Source organism: Hyaena hyaena, unplaced genomic scaffold (genome assembly GCF_003009895.1).
Source record: "Hyaena hyaena isolate Hyena2069 unplaced genomic scaffold, ASM300989v1 scaffold_108, whole genome shotgun sequence".
NCBI lineage: Eukaryota > Metazoa > Chordata > Mammalia > Carnivora > Hyaenidae > Hyaena > Hyaena hyaena.
This window is the reverse complement of record NW_024080741.1, coordinates 1,812,371-1,831,603: the sequence shown is the minus strand read 5'-3', so window position 1 is coordinate 1,831,603 and position 19,233 is coordinate 1,812,371. Positions and strand designations below refer to the sequence as shown.

The 19,233-nt window shown below is 50.3% G+C and overlaps 1 protein-coding gene and 1 long non-coding RNA gene across 2 annotated transcripts in view; one reads left to right on the top strand and one right to left on the bottom strand.

Annotated features, from left to right (window-relative positions):
- The window catches only part of NINJ2 (ninjurin 2), a 78,658-nt gene that overhangs the window by 1,348 nt on the left and 58,077 nt on the right, over positions 1 to 19,233 (bottom strand). Inside the window, exon 2 of the mRNA XM_039236374.1 lies at positions 257 to 488. Within this exon, the coding sequence (XP_039092305.1) occupies positions 257 to 488 (232 nt within the window). The remainder of the gene's footprint in view (positions 1 to 256; positions 489 to 19,233) is intronic.
- Positions 406 to 16,847, top strand: LOC120234497. Its single transcript, XR_005529109.1, has 3 exons — positions 406 to 490; positions 10,925 to 10,931; positions 16,835 to 16,847. It is a non-coding gene; the product is annotated as an uncharacterized LOC120234497 (long non-coding RNA).

The window sequence follows — 19,233 nt, the reverse complement described above, 5'->3', positions numbered from 1 at the left end:
CCTCTGCTAGTGAAGATAGTCATTCAGCAGGTGCTGTGGAGTGACCACTATGTGTGGTACCAGGAGGTAGGACAGGGAGCCTGCTCGCACTGTGGAGGAGTTGTTACTTGGGCGGTTGTAGCGCGGAGGGTTACCGCCAGGTTAGTGCAAGGTTGAGAAGCAGGCAGGCGCAAACGCAGGGAGGCGCAGGGAAGCGGTTGGGGCTTTTCTTGCCACTAGGGGGCGCCAAGGCCGAGTCCAGGCCTGGGCTCCTCACCGATCACCACGAGCAGGATGCCGATGACCACCTGCAGCAGCAGAGAGATGCTGATGAGGGTGACGAGGGTGGTGTAGTAGTGAGCTGACGGGCCCTGCTCCAGCACTGCTTTCAGCCGCGTGGCGTTGGACATGAAGAGGGCCACGTCCAGCATGCTCTCGGCCACGCTCTTCTTGGTGGCATAGTGGTTCAGGTTGATGGGCTGGCTCCCCCTGGGGTTGGGGTTCCCAGGCTGTAAGGGAGAAAGTGCAGGCTTACCTCAGAGGCTCCCGAAAGGGAAGCAGTTAAGGGACTGGAAAGAGAGGTTTTTAAGCTCTCCCGTAACCAGGTGGGAAAACGAGAGCAAGCAGCACCCTTCTCAGTGTTATAGCTTGCAAGAACGACGAGGTGGGGGCACCTGGGTGGCTCAGTCGGTTGGGCGTCCGACTTTGGCTCAGGTCATGATCTCATGGTTGTGGGTTTGAGCCCCGCATCAGGATCAGTGCTGACTGCCAGCTCAGAGCCTGGAGCCAGTTTCAGATTCTGTGTCTCCCTCTCTCTCTGACCCCCACCCCTGCTCATGCTGGCTCTATCTCCCTCTCAAAAATAAATTAAAAAAAAAAAAAAGTATGACGAGGTGGACTAGAAAGCCCTTATGGACCTTTGAACTTTGAAATGATGGGATGTTGTCATTTATGTTTCCCCAGGGTGGCCCTTCCCTCACACCTTCGCACATCCATCTGAAGAAGGGGGTGGGGAGGAGTTCTCAGCCGCTTTTAAGATACACCAACCTCATTATCTTCTCTGTGTTGCCTGCGCCCAGCCTGACCTTGAGCCTCTCTCTTTTCCTCTGGGAGGAAAGCATCTCAGAAGACACTAGGAGGAGCTCTGAGGCTTGGGGGGACTAGGAAAGGCACCTCTTCTCCCAGAATGCTGTGGCCCCGAGGCAGGGTGCACAGCTTAGCAAATGGGTCCGGAGCTGTACTTGGCTCCCACTCAACAGAGCGGCCAGGAGCCCTGAGGCCATAGCCATGCACATCCGAACACGTGTCTATATGCACACAGCGACGCATGCTAGGGAAAAAGTTCTTCATTCAATTTGTTTTTTAATTATTTTTTTGGCTAAAATTTATTGCCATATAATTTACATTTGATTTGATTTTAAAATATAAAACAAAGCTCTTATTTTCAGGAAGTCACTCACTCTGAAAGACGGAGGGGCCTGTGGAGTGGGTGTCTGGTTTGGGCCCAGAAATTCAGACTGGGCACTGCAGGCAGTGTCTGCAATCACTCAGGAGAACTTGGGTGTGTTTTAGGGAGATGAATTCAGGAGGGGTGCTGGGGATGCATGGGTCCAGGAGAGCCCAGAAGCAGGGAGATCCACTGAAAGACTATGGTCTGATTTAGGATCAGGATGGCAAGGAACTGAAGGAGAGAAAGTGAGAAAGGAGAGGAAGTCAGAACTTCGAAAGATGTGACCACCTGGAGGTAGGGGAATGGACCCCGCAGATGACCACAGAGGTTTTCCATTGAGTGGGCGGATGGATGGATCGATGGATGGATGGATGGATGGATGGATGGATGGATGGATGGATGGGGCAGGTCTCAGAGGACTCTGGGTACTCCTTCTAGATGTTGGGCTTGTCTGCAGCCTTGGTTGGGGCAGGGATGCCAAGGCCAGTGTCCCAGAGAGGCCCCAAAGCTACAGCCTGTGGGTCTAGCCCATTTGGTACAAGTTTGTCCTGGGTACAAAGGACACTTAGTAAGTGACAGAGTCTATGGAGCAGCCCCCAGGGCTCTGACTGGAGAACAGCTGTGAGCGGGGCTTCCCTGCCCGCGGAGTTTCCTATTGGTGGTCCTCACTCCTCCTGCCATCATCTCACCTTCCAGTTTCTCCCGTAGACACAAGCTTGGCACTTTCTACTCCCTCCAAACCCAGCTCAAGATCTGATAAACCCTGAAATCACTGTGAAAGCATCCAAGAAGACCCTTTCTGTTAAAATTTGCATATTAACAGTGGACAAAACCTTAAGCCCAAAGCTCTAGTGTGTTCAGAGCACTGCTCAAATTGTAAGTGAGGGGCTGGGGGACAGAAGGAGTCCCCTTTGCTTGGGGGACACAAAGATCTTCCCAAGCTTTAACAAAAAGTATTGCTATCTATAAGTTTTAATTGAGCTGGCTGGCTTCTGTTGTTCAGTGGCTCTAAGAAAGCCATTGTTGGGGCGCCTGGGTGGCTTAGTTGGTTAAGTGTCCAGTTCGTGGGTTCGAGTCCCACACTGGGCTCTGTAATGACAGCTCAGGGTCTGGAGCCTGCTTCAGATTCTGTGTCTCCTTCTCTCTCTGCCCTCTGCCCCACTCACGCTCTGTCTCTGTCTCTTTCTCTCTCTCTCAAAAATAAATAAACATTTAAAATATATATATATATATATATACCAAAAAAAGGAAGAGGAAAGCCATTGTTTCACAGAGGGTACAGTCCTATCTTTACCTCTCTGATTTATGGCCTGCTTTTATTTTGATTTGTGCTAATTCAGGGCTACTTTCTAGCTAAGGATGTTTTTTCAGTGTCTGGTTTGGTGGCTGTGGGAAATGTCTGTCGGGAGCCCCCTCTAGGCTCCAGATCTCCAGAATGTCCACATGGTGGCGCACGAGGTCCAAAGAAATTCCTGAGGCGGCCCGGTGGCGCGGGCGCCGCGATGGTGTTTCTCCCCCGAGGAATCCACGGGCAAGACAGGACTGGCCCGAAACCCGGACCCCTCGGAGGCCCAGCACAGGGAGCCGGGTTCACAAGTCCGGATGGGCCAACCTAAAACCCAGTAAACACACGTGTCAAATGAGAGCTCAAGAAAACAATACTGACCGGGCCCATGGTGGGGTGGGGAGAAAATAGAGGGAGGGGCCCTGGGAGAGGGGCCTCCAGCCCAGCCCGCAGCCCGGGGGCGGAGGGCGGAGGGGGGGGGGGATGGTGTTAGAAGGGAGATGGTTTGAGACTCTGCAATAAGTTGCTTTGAAAGGGGTCCCCCCCCCCCCTCGGTCGCATCTTTAAAAAGCAGGACAAGGGTTTTCTTAATCCTTCTTGGCCAGTTTAGTGCAGAGGCAGAGGGATGGATGAAATGACCTGACAGCCTTCCCTTACAGCTTGAAGATTCAATTGGATCAACCCCTAAATTCCGCAGGACGCCACCCTTTTTGCCTACAGCCCAGAGACTAGGAACAACCGAAGGAAGGGCCAGGGTTAAAATGGGGGGTGGGGGGGCGCGGGCAGCCCTCGCTGAGGCCCCCAGGAACTGGCCCTTTAAGGCCAGGCCCAGGCTGGCTGGGAACAAAGGCCCGGGAATGTGGGCTGGGCCGGCGTGCAGAGCCACCCAGCATGAGTCATTTATACTTCTTGGGACTTGGGAATCACCGGCTCTGGCCAGCTCTCTCCGCTGGCCTTGGCCCTAGTCCCCCCCCCCACCCCCCAGGACTGCCTCTGTCCCCCAGCAAGGCCAGTCTCCCCTCTCCTTAAACCCACAGGCTCTCACCCCAGCCCCTGGCCTGGTTCATCTGGCTCCTCAGAGCAGGGGCTGCGGGGTTAGGACTCTCAGCCTTCGGGCCCAGCTCTGTCTCTGGGCTTAGCACTTTGGGCCTCAGTTTCTATGAAAAAGAAGGAAAGTCCATTCTCTGGAGGCGTGGAGGCTATGCAGAGGCAGAATGAGACTTTGTTTCTTCCCAGAGGGAGGCGAACGCCAAGCTCTTCTGTTTTCCCTCAGTCTGAGATCTTTCAGTGACCCTGTCCCTCAGTAGCTTCTGTCTTATTCCATCCCACGCCCCTCAGCCCCTCCACCTTTACTTGAAGACAGCAGCAGGCCAAACCTGAGATTCCAGAATCCCTATTTAAAATGCATATGCTCGTGGGAAAGGCAGCCCATCGAAATCATGGCGCCTGAAACCCAACGGGGGGATTTGATTGGTAAGAAGTTGGAGCAGGGGTGGGCGTGGGGGTAGATGGGAATGCATCCAGAGTCCCATTATGGGGATTCTGGATGACAAGAGAGCGTGAGTGTGTCGCGTGGGGTGGCATGAGGCAGAGGGGTTGGAGATCCATCCCTTGTCTCCCAGCTGGCCCCACTCCTGGGCCTGCCCCAGTACAATCATTTCCTCTCTCTTCCTTGTCCTTTCCCCTTGTTCCAACTCAGACTTCCCTGTCACCCCGTTTGTCTTGCCAGGTCCCAGCTCCCCAGGCCGTGTGGATGCCATCCCTGGAAGTCATGGATTGCTCCATCGTCCTGCTGGGCAATCATGTATCCCCTTCATCCTTGTTGACCTATAGTTTTGTTTCTTTACAAATCTTGAGTTGGATAGGAAAGGAATGTCTCTTTCAACAGAAAAGTAAACACATTTTTACATTGTTAAGTGACATTATGGGCAGGGGGGGACCACAAGCTCCAAGAACTCATTCTGTCCTTTCATGGAAACCAGATTTCAAAGGGGCACCTAACTGTCCTACCCCAAAGCCTTGGAATCTGCCACTCCGTATGTTTAGGACCTGGAGCCTGAGGCAGGGAGTGAGTGCTCTATGGGGAAGGAGCAGGCAGAGAGGTAGGGGTTTGTGGCAGCCAGGAGAGGATCACAGAAGGCACCCTGGACCCGGGTTCAAATCTTGGGTCTGGTACGAGGTATAGAAGAATGAGCACTCCTGTAGCCACCAATGGGCTGCTTTTCTTATCTGTGAGATGAGGAGGGTTAGAATGAGTGATTTCTTGGGTCCCTTTGAACACAGAATGATGTGGGAGCAGGGAAGCCCCCCTGTCTGAGAATCTCAGGGGTTGAGGACATTCCCCTGAAAGAGGCGGATGTCAGGCAGCTGTGGAGCAAGGCCCAGAGTCAGGTCCAGTGATTCACTTTGCCCAAGGCAGTTCAAGGGCATGGGTGACCCTACAGTGAGTCATTGCTGTCAGCCCTGAGAAAAACCATATGGCAGCCTCCCTGTGGATCAACTTAGGCTCAGGGCTACAGACTAAATAGGCACATGCCTTCTTGGCCTTTCTGTTGGCCTCGAAATGACCAACTATCCAGAAAATCCAGGCCTCTCCTGAAAAGAAGACGGGGATGAGCCAAGCCTTTCCCCCAAGGCTGCTTTGGGGGAAAGGGCGGATCCAGCCCAGGAAGAATGATTTGCTCAAACTTATGGATTTGGGTGACCTACTATTTAACATGCTTTTAATCAGGTGCCTGAGCTCCCTAATCCCCTGTCAGAATGAAGTTTGAACGGATGCCTTGGTCTGTCTTACCGTGTGCAAGCTCAGTACCCTGCAAATCACAGTTCCCTCTTACAGAGTGCATACCTTGCGCCTGGCCCAGGGTTAAACACGACACCTTGAGTCATCTCACTGAGTCTTCACAAGAACCCTGTGAAGTTGGTAAGGGCATGATCATTGTCGTTGGGAAAGTGGAGGCTCCGAGAACCTAAGTAACTTGTGCAAGCTCACACAGCACAGTTTTTATCCCAATTTTCTATATGCCAGAGCCTATAATGTTAATCCCTACTCTACTGCCTCCCAGAAATTGAAGGCATACTCCCTGCCTCCAGGGTTTTTAGGATGGAAAGATAAAACCAAGTGGTCTAAGATGAAAGAAGACAATTAGTCCGCAGAGGACACATACGCACCACTGCTAAGAAGAGGTAAAACACCCCTAGCACCACTGCTAAGAAGAGGTAAAACACCCCTAGCGGTGAAATTTGCCTCGGGCTTTCCCGAATCTACAGTGTCCCTGAGCCCCTGCACCAGGTGGCAGAAAGGCTTGGGTTCCAGCCGGCAAAAAAATGACCCAGGGGGCTGGGAAGATAGGGTTAATAGAGAGACTTTTATCCATACCTTTTGAATTGTGAATGTTTGAATGTTTGAACTCTCTAAAAAATAAGAACACTAAAACAAAAACAAACGTTCGCTATACGGAGTCCAATGGCTAAACCTAAGTGGAATGTAGAACTTCATCACACCCAGCCCTTAGCTTCTCCAGCCGTGGGATGGGAGTAAGATCTGCCCTGTTGAGCACAAAGCGGCTGTTAAACAGATCGATGAGATAAAGCGGGTGAATTTAAAACTATAAAGTATTCAAACAGGAGAGAAGAATCTCCTCCACTCTGGATTAGACGTGGCACCTGTGGGCCTAGGACGCATTTTAAATAATATGCTGTGACTCAGGGCCTGTCCCAGCCCAGATTTCAAAGGCACCATTAGCCTTTCCAGCAAACCCTATGGTCATCGAGATACCTCTGCTTATTTCAACAACCTCTCCCCTCACCCCCGGCCCGTGTGTCAGGAAGGGACATTCTCCGGGCGCCTGGGTGGCTCTGTCAGCTCAGAGCCTGGAGCCTGCTTCGGATTCTGTGTCTCCCTCTCTCTCTGCCCCTCCGCCACTTGTGCTCTGTCTCTCTCTCTTTCAAAAATAAATAAACATTAAAAAAAAAAAAAAAAAAGGAAGGGAAATTCTCAGACAAGCCCCCTACACCGGGTCTGGGGTCCCTGCCAGAACTCAGGGCTGCAGGTCCTCACTGCTACCCCTCTCTCTAGCCTGGCGCACTGCTCCTCCTCCCACCCCTGGGAGGGGGCAGAGAGCAAACCCTCACTTATTACCACTCGGCCGGTGCCAGGCACAGTGATGCTCAACAGCCCTGGGCCACACCAGATTACTCACTGTTCCCTGAACACACCCCACCCTTCCCGGCCTGCTCTTGCTCGGCTCCAGGACTTAAGGCCTTTCTTTCCCATGCCCTCCCCACCCTCCCAAGCTTCCCATCCCTTCTAGAACCTGTCCCTAAGCACACTCTGCCCAGACCCTGTGCAGAGGCTGCCCTGCCTGTACTGGCCTCAGGCTTTGCTTAGACCTCCCCCGACAGCTCCTCCGGCTGCCTGCTTTAAGGCAAGGATTGCATCTTCAGTATACCTGGGTCCCCTGGGTGCCTTGCTTGGTGACATGCCCACAGTTACATGCACAATAAATGATGGTAATGTTGAATTTTTTATTTGAAAGAATTTTTTCCAGGAAAGGATCTTTGAGGGTGGGATTCACATACAATGGCTTCTGGGTGAGGGGAGTAGTGTTTGGACAGTGAATCTGCCTTTAAAATAAAAGTCCCTGGGGGCACCTGGCTGGCTGAGTCCTTAAGGGAGGGTCTGACTCTTAATCTCGGTTTAGGTCAGAATCTTGTGGTTTGTGAGATTGAGCCCCATGTTGGGCTGTGTGCTGATAGCACCGAGCCTGCTTGGGATTCTCTCTCCCTATCTTTCTGCATGCCCCCTCCCCACCTCCTGTTCAAAATAAATAAATAAATAAACTTAAAAAAAAAAAAAAAAGCCCCTTATCCACTGGTATCCCCCCTCAGGGAGTGAATGGCTCAGATTGGAGACTGCCACATATATCCAGGCCCAAACCTGCAAAGGCCCAGACCCCTGAGGCCTCCGTCTGGGGCTAGCGCTCTGACAGCCGGCTTCCCCATGCCAAGAGCAGTGGACCTCACTCTTAAAAATCAACAGTCTCTAAACTGTCTCGTGTGGGGTATATTTTGCATGCTATTCCAGTGATAATAATACTGGACTATTATTCCCAGCCAACCCAGAAATCTCCTCCAAGCCTTGGGCGCAGTCTTGCTGAGAAGCTCCAGGCCTTGATCTGGGCTGCAAACCTGGGCTTTCGAGATTGAACACCGGACAGGTGGGGAGAAGCCTCCCCCGGGAAGGTCTGCAATGCCACTGTTCTCCACCAGGGGGAGGGGGCTACAGGGAAACAGCTCGGCAAGCCCGCCTTAGCTCCACCTGCCCAGGGGTCAGGAATCCAAGTGCTTTTTTGATCCCTTTGAGAGGAAAGGAGGTGACGGGGCTGCTTTCTAACAAAAGGGGGCTATATATAAAAGGAAGAGAGTGTGCAGGGAGGGACAGGAAGACACAGGGGTTGCAATAGAACCCCATGGGGCCTGTTTGCTCTTTCTTAGGAAGCATTTTCCACCTCCCCTGCGAGAGGTCACCTTGTCAGTGGCTTTCAGGAAACACTGTTCTCTCAGTTAGGTCCAAAATTAATCATGGATTGGCCACATAGAAATTTCCAAAGGAGTTTTCCGCTCTCTCCCAATACCCTAAGCAAGAGTACTTTTTAAGTGAGCACTTTGCTCTGGGGCTCCCAAGACCTGCCTGGCATTTTGCTCCAGACCCCATTTTGACCTTGGGTTCCAGCAGCATTCCCCAGGCTTCCCCCCACCTCCCCCCACTCATTGTAATCCTCCTCAGCTTGCAAGGGCCAACACATTGGGCTAAAATGTGAACAACGACACCTAATGATAATGCCGTAGGCCAGACACAACCCCCACGAAGTGGCTACTGGCAGTCCCATTTTACAAATGAAGTCACTGAGGCTCAAAGAAACCATCTGCTCAGAGTCACCAGATAGATACTACGGGGTGGTCTCAGTGTCAAAATCCTAAACTACATTCTTTCTTCCATACCAGTGGTTCTTAAAAGGCGGTCCCTGAGGAAGGAGTGGTAGCAATAGAACTTGTTAGAAATGCAAATTGTCAGAGTCTTCCTCCCCCCCCCCCCCATCAGAAGCTCAGGGTAGCAGCCAGCAGCCTCTGTTTTCAGGTGATGCTCATGTGAGCTCAAGTTTGAGGCCCATTGGTCTACACCGTGCTGCCAAAGTGTAGTAGTTAGTATTTACTGTCTTGCAGGCTTGGTGTCCGACATTTCCACATTGATCTTGTCACTGAGTTCTTTTAACAACACCTATTTCATAGATGAGAACCTTGAGATTCAGAACAATTCAGTAATTTTGCCCAGGATCACTGGCTGTTAAATATCAGAGCCAGGGCGCCTGGTGGCTCAGTCGGTTAAGCGTCCGACTTCGGCTCAGGTCATGATCTCACGGTTCGTGGGTTTGAGCCCCGCGTCGGGCTCTGTGCTGACAGCTAGCTCAGAGCCTGGAGCCTGTTTCAGATTCTGTGTTTCCCTCTCTCTCTGACCCTCCCCTGCTCTCTCTCTCTCTCTCTCTCAGAAATAAATAAAAACATTTAAAAAAATTAATAAATATCAGAGCCAGGGTCTGAACCCAGGAAGGCTCTGGAGCCTGTATCCTTAACCACTACAGCACACAGCTCCTGAAGCGTAGGCCGTTGTAAACCTCTCAAAAGTGGGCGCTTGTCTAAAGTGCGTATAGGTAAGCACACTTAGATCTTTGCTCTGAATAGTGACTACATCAAAATCTGTATTTCACACCAGCAGCCACCATCCTCCACCAGATCCTGTCTACCCAGTGTTCAGCGCTGCCTGGCACTACTGACCATGTGCCTGTTCAGAGGGCTCTGGTACATTTACCCTCAGATTCTCTTTATGTCTTGACTCAGAGCATTTCTTGGTCTTGTAGAACCTCATATTTTGTGGTGGAACCTAAATCCAGATAGGACGCCTATGCACAGGTAGGTGTAAATGGCTTTCAGAACAGTTAATCGGAAAGCAAAATATCAGCATTCCACACGATGGTGCATATGAGTTTCGTATGTCGCCACCAGATGATACACTTCCAAAAGTTGGGGATGGTTTCCTCGGGATTTCAGGCAATCAGACTAAGAAGCTGTGAGAGCTGTGCCCGCAGTCTCTGGCAACAGTCCAGGTGAGAAGACCTCACAAAGCAGATCGTATCTGATGGTGAGGTGGGAAAAGGGAAGGTGGTGCGTTTCCCGCCCCACCCAGCCCTGCAGGGAGAGCCTGCCAAGATTCCTGCTCGGTTCAGTTTAACAAACATGTGCTCGGCATCGAGGATACAACAGAGATCCCTGCCTTCCCTGTAGCCCTGTTCGCCTAATCCCCTAAAATGACAAGGCTTAGCAGAGAAATGCAGCGTATAAAGGGGGAAGCCAGGAGATAAAAAGACCGTTTCAGTCCCACCCCAGCAGATAAACGTCATGGGAACAAGGACTTTATCTGTCTTGTTCACTGTTATATCCCAGAGCCTGGCACCCAGCCCGGCTTGCTGAGTGAACGAATGATGCATTTGCCACCTGTATTCCTTCGGAGGGGGCTTATGAGGCAGAACCATGGTGAGCTGTGCTCCACAGGTCTCTTATCTGGAGCTCCTTACATGGGCATGTGACTCCTGACCCTCTCAGGACTCCCTATAGCTTTAGCGCACGTGTGTGTGTGTGTGTGAGTGTGTGTGTGTGTGTGTCCTATCCATGTGGTCACAGTGCCTGGGTCCTGGCATAGATGAAACAGGCTGCAAGTGAGGAAGCAATGCTGTTATGTTCACTGCAGCTCCAGAGGCACATGGGATTGAGATGGAGAGGAGTTCCTAGAGCAGAGTCCCCTGGACCACAGCCTGGGTGGAAACGGCCGTCAAGGGTCGGCCAACCCTGCCCCCCCCTCCAACCCCATGGCTTCAGCCAACCCAAAGACGTCTTGGCTTCACGCCAGCCTGCCAGCCGAGCCCCAGGAGTCTCGCTCAGCCCAGCAGACCTGCCTGGCTTCTCACACCTGCTCTCTTCCTTCTTCAGGATTTGAACACAGACGTGAGGTTGTACACCCACACGTTCCCCCAGGCCCCGCACTCTGAGCGCCAGCTTTGAGGCCGTGGGCCGGCATCTGGGGAGAGGAAGGCTGAGCAGATGGTGGGCACTGTGCTGGGATCTGAACTGAGCCTGGCGGCCGTTTCTTCTCTCAGGCAGGTCGTGCAACCTCGCTGCCTCTCAGCTTCCTCCTTTGTGGAAGGAGAGGCCCCCACCCCTCCTCCCTCGCCGTGAGGAACTAGCGTGTGGCCCAGGCCACGTACGTGGCAGGAATGACCCTCTGCCAAAGGCTGCCAAACCCTTGGCAAACATGTCCAGTGGGTCCAGGCGGGCTCTCACCCAGCCCCCAGGGATTCTCTAGAGCTAGATCTGTCGTGGGTGCTGAACATGTTAACCAGCCCAAACTCTAGAATTCTTCCACATGTACACCTTCTCTTGTAGTAGCTCTATTTATTCAGAACCCGCCCTGTTCTGGGCGCTCTTCTAAGTGTTTTTATGCATTTTCTCGCTTCTTGTAGAATCCTGCCAGGAGACGGGCAGGTTCAAGGGTGTTAAGTAACAAGGGCGAGTCAAAATTTGAACGCAGCTCTGTCTGAGACCAGAGCTCAAACTCTTAACAACTGTGTTGTTCTGGAAGCCTCTGTTTAGCTTTTGAAGGCCGGATCTCTGAGAAAATCTTTCTTCTAGTGCCTGACTCAGTATCTGACCAGTAGTGTGTGCTCAGGAAGGAAAGAAGGAGAAGAGGGTGGGGGGAGGGACTGAAGGAGTAAAGAAGGCAGGAAGGCCAGCTGGTCCTGCCGCGAACCTGGCTGGAAGGACCCTTTGTACAGCCCGGGGCAATGCCCCAGGGCAATGAGGCAGTTGCTGGGCCACCGCTGTGCTCTCACTCCCTTTCTAAAAATACAAAAAGGGCAGGCCCTTCAAGGCCACCCAGCAAATATCCAGTTGCTCTCTGGGGTCATCGTCTCCAGGTCGATCCTGCCACCAAGCTCCCTCTGGGCCCCCTGCCCGACAGCCGACCCCTGTCATCCCTGTGACTGTTTACTGCAAGGCAAAGTCCAGTTTTGCAGCGGTAGGAGCTCTGGAGCCTCACCCACGTGGGACTGTGGGGCACCAGGGGAGGTTCGGGGGCTTTTCCCCTAAGCCCAGTCCCAGCAAACCCCAGCTTTTTTGCTGGGGTTCCATTCCTACGGCCATCAAATAGAGGCAACCCTTCTCTCTGGCCCCTGAGGGCTTAAGCAGCAGCCTGGTTCCCAGATGCGGACCCTGGCCTCAGAGGACACCCGCAGTCAACCTTCCACACTGCCCACTGTGACGTGGGACCCCCACTACCCACCTGTTAAAAATGGGAATCACGTGATTATAAAACAGTGCTAGCATTATCCTATTTTCAAAGATATGTGTTTATACGTGTAGATAAATCTGAGAGGCTACGGGCTAAAATATTAACGGTATCATCTCTAGGTGCTAGGACCTGAGGTATTCTTTTCCCTTTTGCTCTATCTGTATTTTCAGATTTTTCCTCAATGAACATGACACAGTAAAAGGAAAAAATCTTAAAACAACAAATACATAATTGGTATTTAAGTATTTGTCTGGACTGACGGGACAGTTTGAGAATAATGTTTGCCAAAGAGGCTTGCAAACTTTGAGGGGCTTTGCAAGTGTCAGGGGATTTTAATATAACTGCTCTTGAGGGCATTTGAAACTTCAGGGAAGGGTAAGGAGTAATTTCCTCCCACCTCCATGCCAGGAAACCCTGTAATTGAGCAGTACCACGCTCGACCTCGTTGGTTCTATGGTTCTATCCTCACTGAGTAGGAATAGAAGTCTCTGATGGGCCATGTGACTCCTTGCCTGGGGCAAGGGCATGGCCATATGCTGTAAAGTGCCTGGCCTGCTCCGTGAATGAGTCAGCAGCATTGATTGAGCACCCACTTGTGCAGTGCCCTGTACTCTGTACTGAGAAGATAGTTCTATTTGCTTTCCAATCAGTCAACAAACATTTATTGAGCATCTATCTATCTTGGGCAAGTCAAAGCACAGAGGGCATAGTGTGGAGATGAGTCATTCAGACAGGGCATTTGTGATGAATTAAAGAAGGGTATGGGTGCTGTGTGGGATACAGATAAAGTGGGGAAATAGGAGAGCATCCATTGTGGAGGTCAGAGGAGACTTCATGGCTTTAATGTCATCTCATCTGGACCTTGAAGGACAAGAAGAATCCTTCAGAATGTTCTTTCTCTGGTAATCACAGAGTCTGTCTTAGGAACCAGGACTCTAATGGGACAGATGGGTAGAACACATGATAAAAGTTTTCCAAATGTGTTTAATGTAACCCCCAGTAATTTGCAGAGCGCACTCAGTACAGAAGAGACATGTGGGGCCCCAAGTTCAAAATTATTGAGAATTTCAAGATAGTGACAGCAAAGCATTAAACCACGTGGGGACTGCCCCCGCCATGGTGCTGGGGGCAAGACTTGAGTGATAAAAGGCTCAGAAGAAACCTGCGAAAAAGAATACTTCTGAAATAATGAAGAAGACTATGTTGGGTTAACAATTGGTTTAGATATTGGGTTTATAGTTGGGTTATTCATATCTTGTTGTTAACTAAGCAGGTCCTCTAAGCAGGTCCTGCGAAGTCAGACCAGCCTCCTAGTAAGTGTAGGAGAAAAGGATGAAAGAGTTCTTTGATGCCGTGAGGACCACAGGCCTTGGGAAACCCGGTGACTTCTTCACTGTTTGCATCTTAGGTCAAGGTTGGTCTCCAGAAAGTGAGAGAACCCAGCCTGATCTGGTTCTGTACTTACCTCTTCCCTTTGGTGGCCTTTTTTTTTATTTTATTTTTTTGTATTTAAATTTTTTTTAATGTTTTATTTATTTCTAGGAGAGAGAGAGAGAGACAGCGTGAGCAGGGGAGGGTCAGAGATAGAGGGGGACACAGAATCCGGAACAGGCTCCAGGCTCTGAGCTGGCAGTCAGCACAGAGCCCGACGCGGGGCTCGAACCCACGAACCGCGAGATCATGACCTAAGCGAAAAGTCGGACGCTTAACCGACTAAGCCACCCAGGCGCCCCTGGTGGCCTTTTAAATAATGGTGCCAAAAAGGCTAGGGACCGTTGGCTCCTTTCCCAAGGGCCAGGACTGGGGAGCAGCAAAGAACACAAATTCAGATGCCTTCAGTGGTAGAAGTGGGGGAAGATGCTTCCGATTGGGAAGTGCCAGCTCCACTTAAAGGCATTCACCTTCAGACCACGTGCATGTCTGCCTGCCAGCAGGAAATCAGTTTCAGCCCTTTGGCCAACCCTCTCATTTTACAAATGAGGAAACCGAGGTTCAGAGCTGGCCAGGGATTTGTCCAAGGTCATACAACTAGAAGGTGCTGAAAACAGAACACAGGTTTCCAAAACTCCCACCAAGTGCCCTGTGCACAGGGCTGTACGACTGCAGGGTGCTGTCCTCTGCATTGAGACAACCACTACCACCCAGGGGAAGACACAGTTTCCAGTAGTTTCCAAATGGGCTCTAGTGGTGTGCAGAGGAGCTGAGGTCTGGCTGGAAGATGCCATTAACTTCTCCCCATGGACAGATGGGAGAATTGCCAGAGGCAGAGAGGGGCCTATACTAACATCTGGGGAAAACATGGCCAAAGGGACACTGCAGGTGCCCAGGGGCAAATTCTAATCCTGCCACAAACAACCTGCCAGAGGAGGAGACTCAGACCTGCCTGTGGAGTGTCTTTGCCAGGGTTAAAGGGCATTGGAGTAGAGTCCTGATCTCGGTCAACAAAAAGACTAGGAGAGGCAGGAATCAAGACGCAGGAAACCAGGGCGGGCTGTGGACACGGAAGCTGGGATCCAGCTGGAGACTGTCCCCTCTGCAGGAAGCAGGCGCAGGAGCCCCAGGGGACACAGACGGGCTGAACCCACAGCGAAACCCCTTAGGCAGGAACAACTCCCGTTATTAATTAGCAGCACAAAGTGCCCTAAGGGTGTCAAATATGTACATTGTACAGGACAGAATGTTTACACACGTGTACTCTTCTACAATTTTCCTAGCAGCCCAAGGACATAAGCTGAGGCTGTACATTAAGGACAAGGAAAATGAGCCCCAGAAGGGTGAAGCCACTTTATTAAGGCTACCTGACTAGGAAAGTTCTAGAACTGGGACAGGAAGTCTTAGTCTGATGCTCTGTGATCTGGCCTCTGGCTACTCTCCATCTCACTACCTCTTTCCAATGCTAGAGTCTGTCCTCCCTGCCTCCATGCCTTTGTATAGAGATAGCAAGAGGGTCTGATGCATCGGAGACGGGTACATACTTGTAGATCAGTGACTGAACATCTTGTCCCCACTGTTTGGAATGTCCTCCATCCCCCTCCTTGGTATCTACCCAGTAACATCCATCAAGGATGTTATTTCTACCACGAGGCCTTCAATGACACCTTCCACCTGATGACTCATCTGTTCTCTCATCGGACTGTGAACTCCTTCAGGGTAGGGAGCTCAGCACGGAGCCGGCACTTCTGACAAGTGAAAGTTATTTAGTTTATGAAGGGGGTGGGTGTGGCCTGCCAGGCCCACTCTTTAGACAAAACACTGCAAGCTAACACGGTCTGTTCCCCAAACCAAGACACCATAAAGGCGACCTGACCTATTCATTGCACGTACTCTATTTTATTTATTTTTAGTTTTTTTTTAAGTTTATCTATTTATTTTGAGATAGGGAGAGTGAGAGAGAGAGAGTGTGGGAGCAGGGTAGGGGAGAAAAGAGAGAGGGAGAAAGAATCCCAAGCAGCGTCACGCTGTCACCACAGAGCCGGATGCTGGGCTCGAACTCACGAGTTGTGACATCATGACCTGAGCTGAAACCAGAAGTCAGACGTTTCACTAACTGAGCCACGGGGGTGCCCCTGCACACACTCTAAATGCAGTCAGTCTCCCCTTAAAAAAAAAAATCAACCTCCTGAGGAGTGACGTCACCAAGATGGTGATACAGGCTATTCCTGACCTCACTCCCCCTCACGAGAACAGCTAACAACTATTCAAGAACAAGACACCACTGAGAGAATTCTAGAATATGGGGTAAGACTGAAGCACCCTGCTGTGCCACAGAGACCAAGACACGCTGTGTTCGTAGGATGGATGTTCGCTGACCCTGTTGTGGTAATCATCTCACAATGTACGTAAATCAAACCGTCATGCCTCATGCCTGAAACTTACACAGTGCTGTATGTCTCAATAAAAGTGGCTTATTTCTCAATAAAACTGGGACGGGGGAGAAGAAAATACAGGGACTTAGACACACAGAGGGAGGATGACCATGCAAAGACAGAGGCAGAGATTGGACTAAGGCTGCCACAGACCAAGGAAGGCCAAGGATTGCTGGTGTCCACTAGATGGGAGGTGAAATAGGAAGAATTTTCTAGAACTTTTGGGCGGGAGCAGGCCCTCCTGACACCTTGATTTTGGACTTCTAGCCTCAGAACTGTAAGAGAATACATTTCTCTTATTTTAAGCAAACTTAAATTAAATTAAACAATATTCCTGGAAAAAAGGATCCTGGTATGCAAACAGTCAAATTTTGGGGGTGATGGAAGATTCATATTATAAAGGGATTTCTGCAGAATCCTTTCAAGAAGCACCCTTGGCGAATATTTGTCTCGTCTTAGATGGAAGGAAGCTTTCTAAGCATGACAGAAAATCCAGAAGCCATAGAGGATCAATAAACTTGACTGTGTAAAATTAAAACTATTTGAATGCATAACAGCACCAGCAATTAATAATAGCATATACCCCTTAGTGCTTATTTCACACAAGGACTACACTGAGCACTTCGTATGCCTCCACTCATTTTATTCTCGTATCACTCTCCTGAGCTAAGCACTGTTCGGATTCCTCAGTTTACAGATGGGGAGCCGGAAGTTAAGTAACGAAACCGTGGTTATTCAGGTGGTGAATTGGAGACAAAGTCAGAGTCTGCCTTCAAACCCTGTGCTCTCACCACACCATAAACGTCAGAAGAGGAAGGCAAATGAGAAAAAAGATTGCAACACATAGGCCAAAGGACTGATTTCTCTGATATACATTGAGGTCTTTAGAGTGAACCTAATAGAAAAATAGAGAATAAGAACAAACAAGCCACTGAAGAAGCAAATGGCTGTAGCATGTGTGTGCCTGTGTGCGTGTGTCCCCTATTACACTGGCGGCCAAGATTTGATTGACTGATAATATTCAACGTTGGTGACGATGTGGATAAACAACCATTTTCATCCACTTGGTAGGAATGTAAATGTAACTTACTACCAAATGTACCCAAATCACTACAGTCTTTTCTGAAGGACAATTTGGCAATTATCTATTAAAATTTAAAATATTATCATCCATTTACCTGTTAAGGGCACTTCTCAGAGTTTCTCTCACAGAAAATGTTCCCCAGAGTACATTTCATCCACACAATGTAATACTATGCATGTCTCGAAAGGAATGAGTTAGATATTTATGCATAGATATGGCCAGATACATAACATGTATTTAGAGGAGGAAAAAGTCATTATGAATATGATTATGGTCTTATGTTGATAAAAATTAAACAAAAATTCAGTCTATTTTAGATTACTACACATTTGTATAAGGACAGGAAAAAATATATGGAAGGAATTTATATCATGATAAGGACTTTTCCTTTCTAAGTTATATATTTTCCCAATTTGGATTTTTAAAACAATTTTTGTAAGTAGTCTCTACCCCTAATGTGAGGCTCAAACTCACGAGCCCGAGATCAAGGGTCAGATGCTCTGCCGACTGAGCCAGCTAGGCATCCCCCTCAATTTGAATTTTTGACAACCAAAATGTCATTCTTTTATAATCAGGAAAAACATAACCAAAGATAAAATTAAATACAGATAATATATTTAGATATATAGGGGCACCTGGCTGGCTCAGTTGGTAGAGCACACAACTCTTGATCTCAGGGTTGTGAGTTCGAACACCATGTTGGGTGCAGAGATTACTTAAAAATAAAATCTTACAAAAATAGTTAGATATACAAAGAGAAAATTAATTAAAGGAGACATTCTGTGTTTCTGCTAGGGTAAGCAACCCCTGTGCGTTCTAGTGTGGAATATCTTGCCCTCAGGTGAGCCCCCACCCCCACCCCCCCTAGACCCAACAAAATTCAATGTGAGGACAACTTTCAGGAGCGTGGCTCCTGTGTAAAGTGAGGGCACCATTGGCAATCTTCTGCACGGACCTATTTGCCTATTACAACAGTCTACCGGGGACACGGTGACATGGCATTTGGAAGCCTGTCAGGGGCGACAGTACTCTCTGACCGACGCACACTGCGGAGCATAACCCGGGACGATACCTCTTCCAGGCAGGTGGTGAATAGTGTATTATGATCAAGAGCAGGTGGTGAATAGTGTGTTACGATCAAGATTACGCGGAAGCGGAGAGAAAAAAAGACCATCGTGAGCGACGCCTTTTCTCATAACGGTGTGATGGGCTCCAGTCGTCAGGGTCCCTCACCTTCTCTGGGCTTTGGTGAACCCACAGGGAGGGGGGTTTCAGGTTCCACAGGCTGGTGGGGCCCCAGCCCTCCGCCGGGTTCCAGTGGCGCTGTGCCCGGCTCTCAGGCCCTCCGGCGTGCCCCTCACCTCCTCCCTGCTGACAGCACTGTCCTGGGGCAAAAATAGGCCTGCCCCGCTCACAGTGCCCAGCCCCGCACGCGTCAGCAGTCTGGGGCTGCTGACTCTCGGGAGGCGAGGACCTTTCTTGCTGTCAGTCATCACTGCTAAGACCCCCCTGCCCGGGACCGAATGCTGACTCGTCTGCACGCTCGGTCAGAAGGCTGGGGACAAATCTGATTGCAGAAGGCTCTGGAAAGGCAGTGTTATCGGAGCTCCGTAGAGCTGGTCTTAAAACCAGAGGCCTCCTGGCTGAGCCTGGAGTCCCTGGGGGGACGGTGTCTGCTGTGGACAGACGTCACCAAGAGAGCAGCTGGGCGTCGCCAGGCTGGCTTCTGTCCCCTGTCCCTCGGGTGTCTTATCTTATCGTACAGCAGGGCTGGGGGCGCTGCCGGGCTTTGTGAGAGCCACCTCTGGAGGCCAAGGCTGTTTCTCCTGAGGTATTTCTCTGGGGTGAGGGGCCGGGTCTGGGCCTCATTGTAATGGAAGAGCCTTCCAAGACGGAGGTGGCCAGCAGCAGGTGTAGTATGTGACGTGACTTGTCAATTTAGAGCAAAGAGTCCCTCTTTCTTGTCAGGTCCTCCCCTTGTCCCCCCTGCTCTGCCACTGATCGCTCCAACTGTTCCTTAAATCCAAAGACCAGCCTGTGGCCAAACATGTATCTTGTTTGCATTCTTGGTGAACTTTCCATTCATCTACAATGGATACAAATGCGGACTTTGAAGTCAGAAAGGGGTCAAATCTGGCTTTTGTACATGCTAGCAAGGGGACCTCGGAC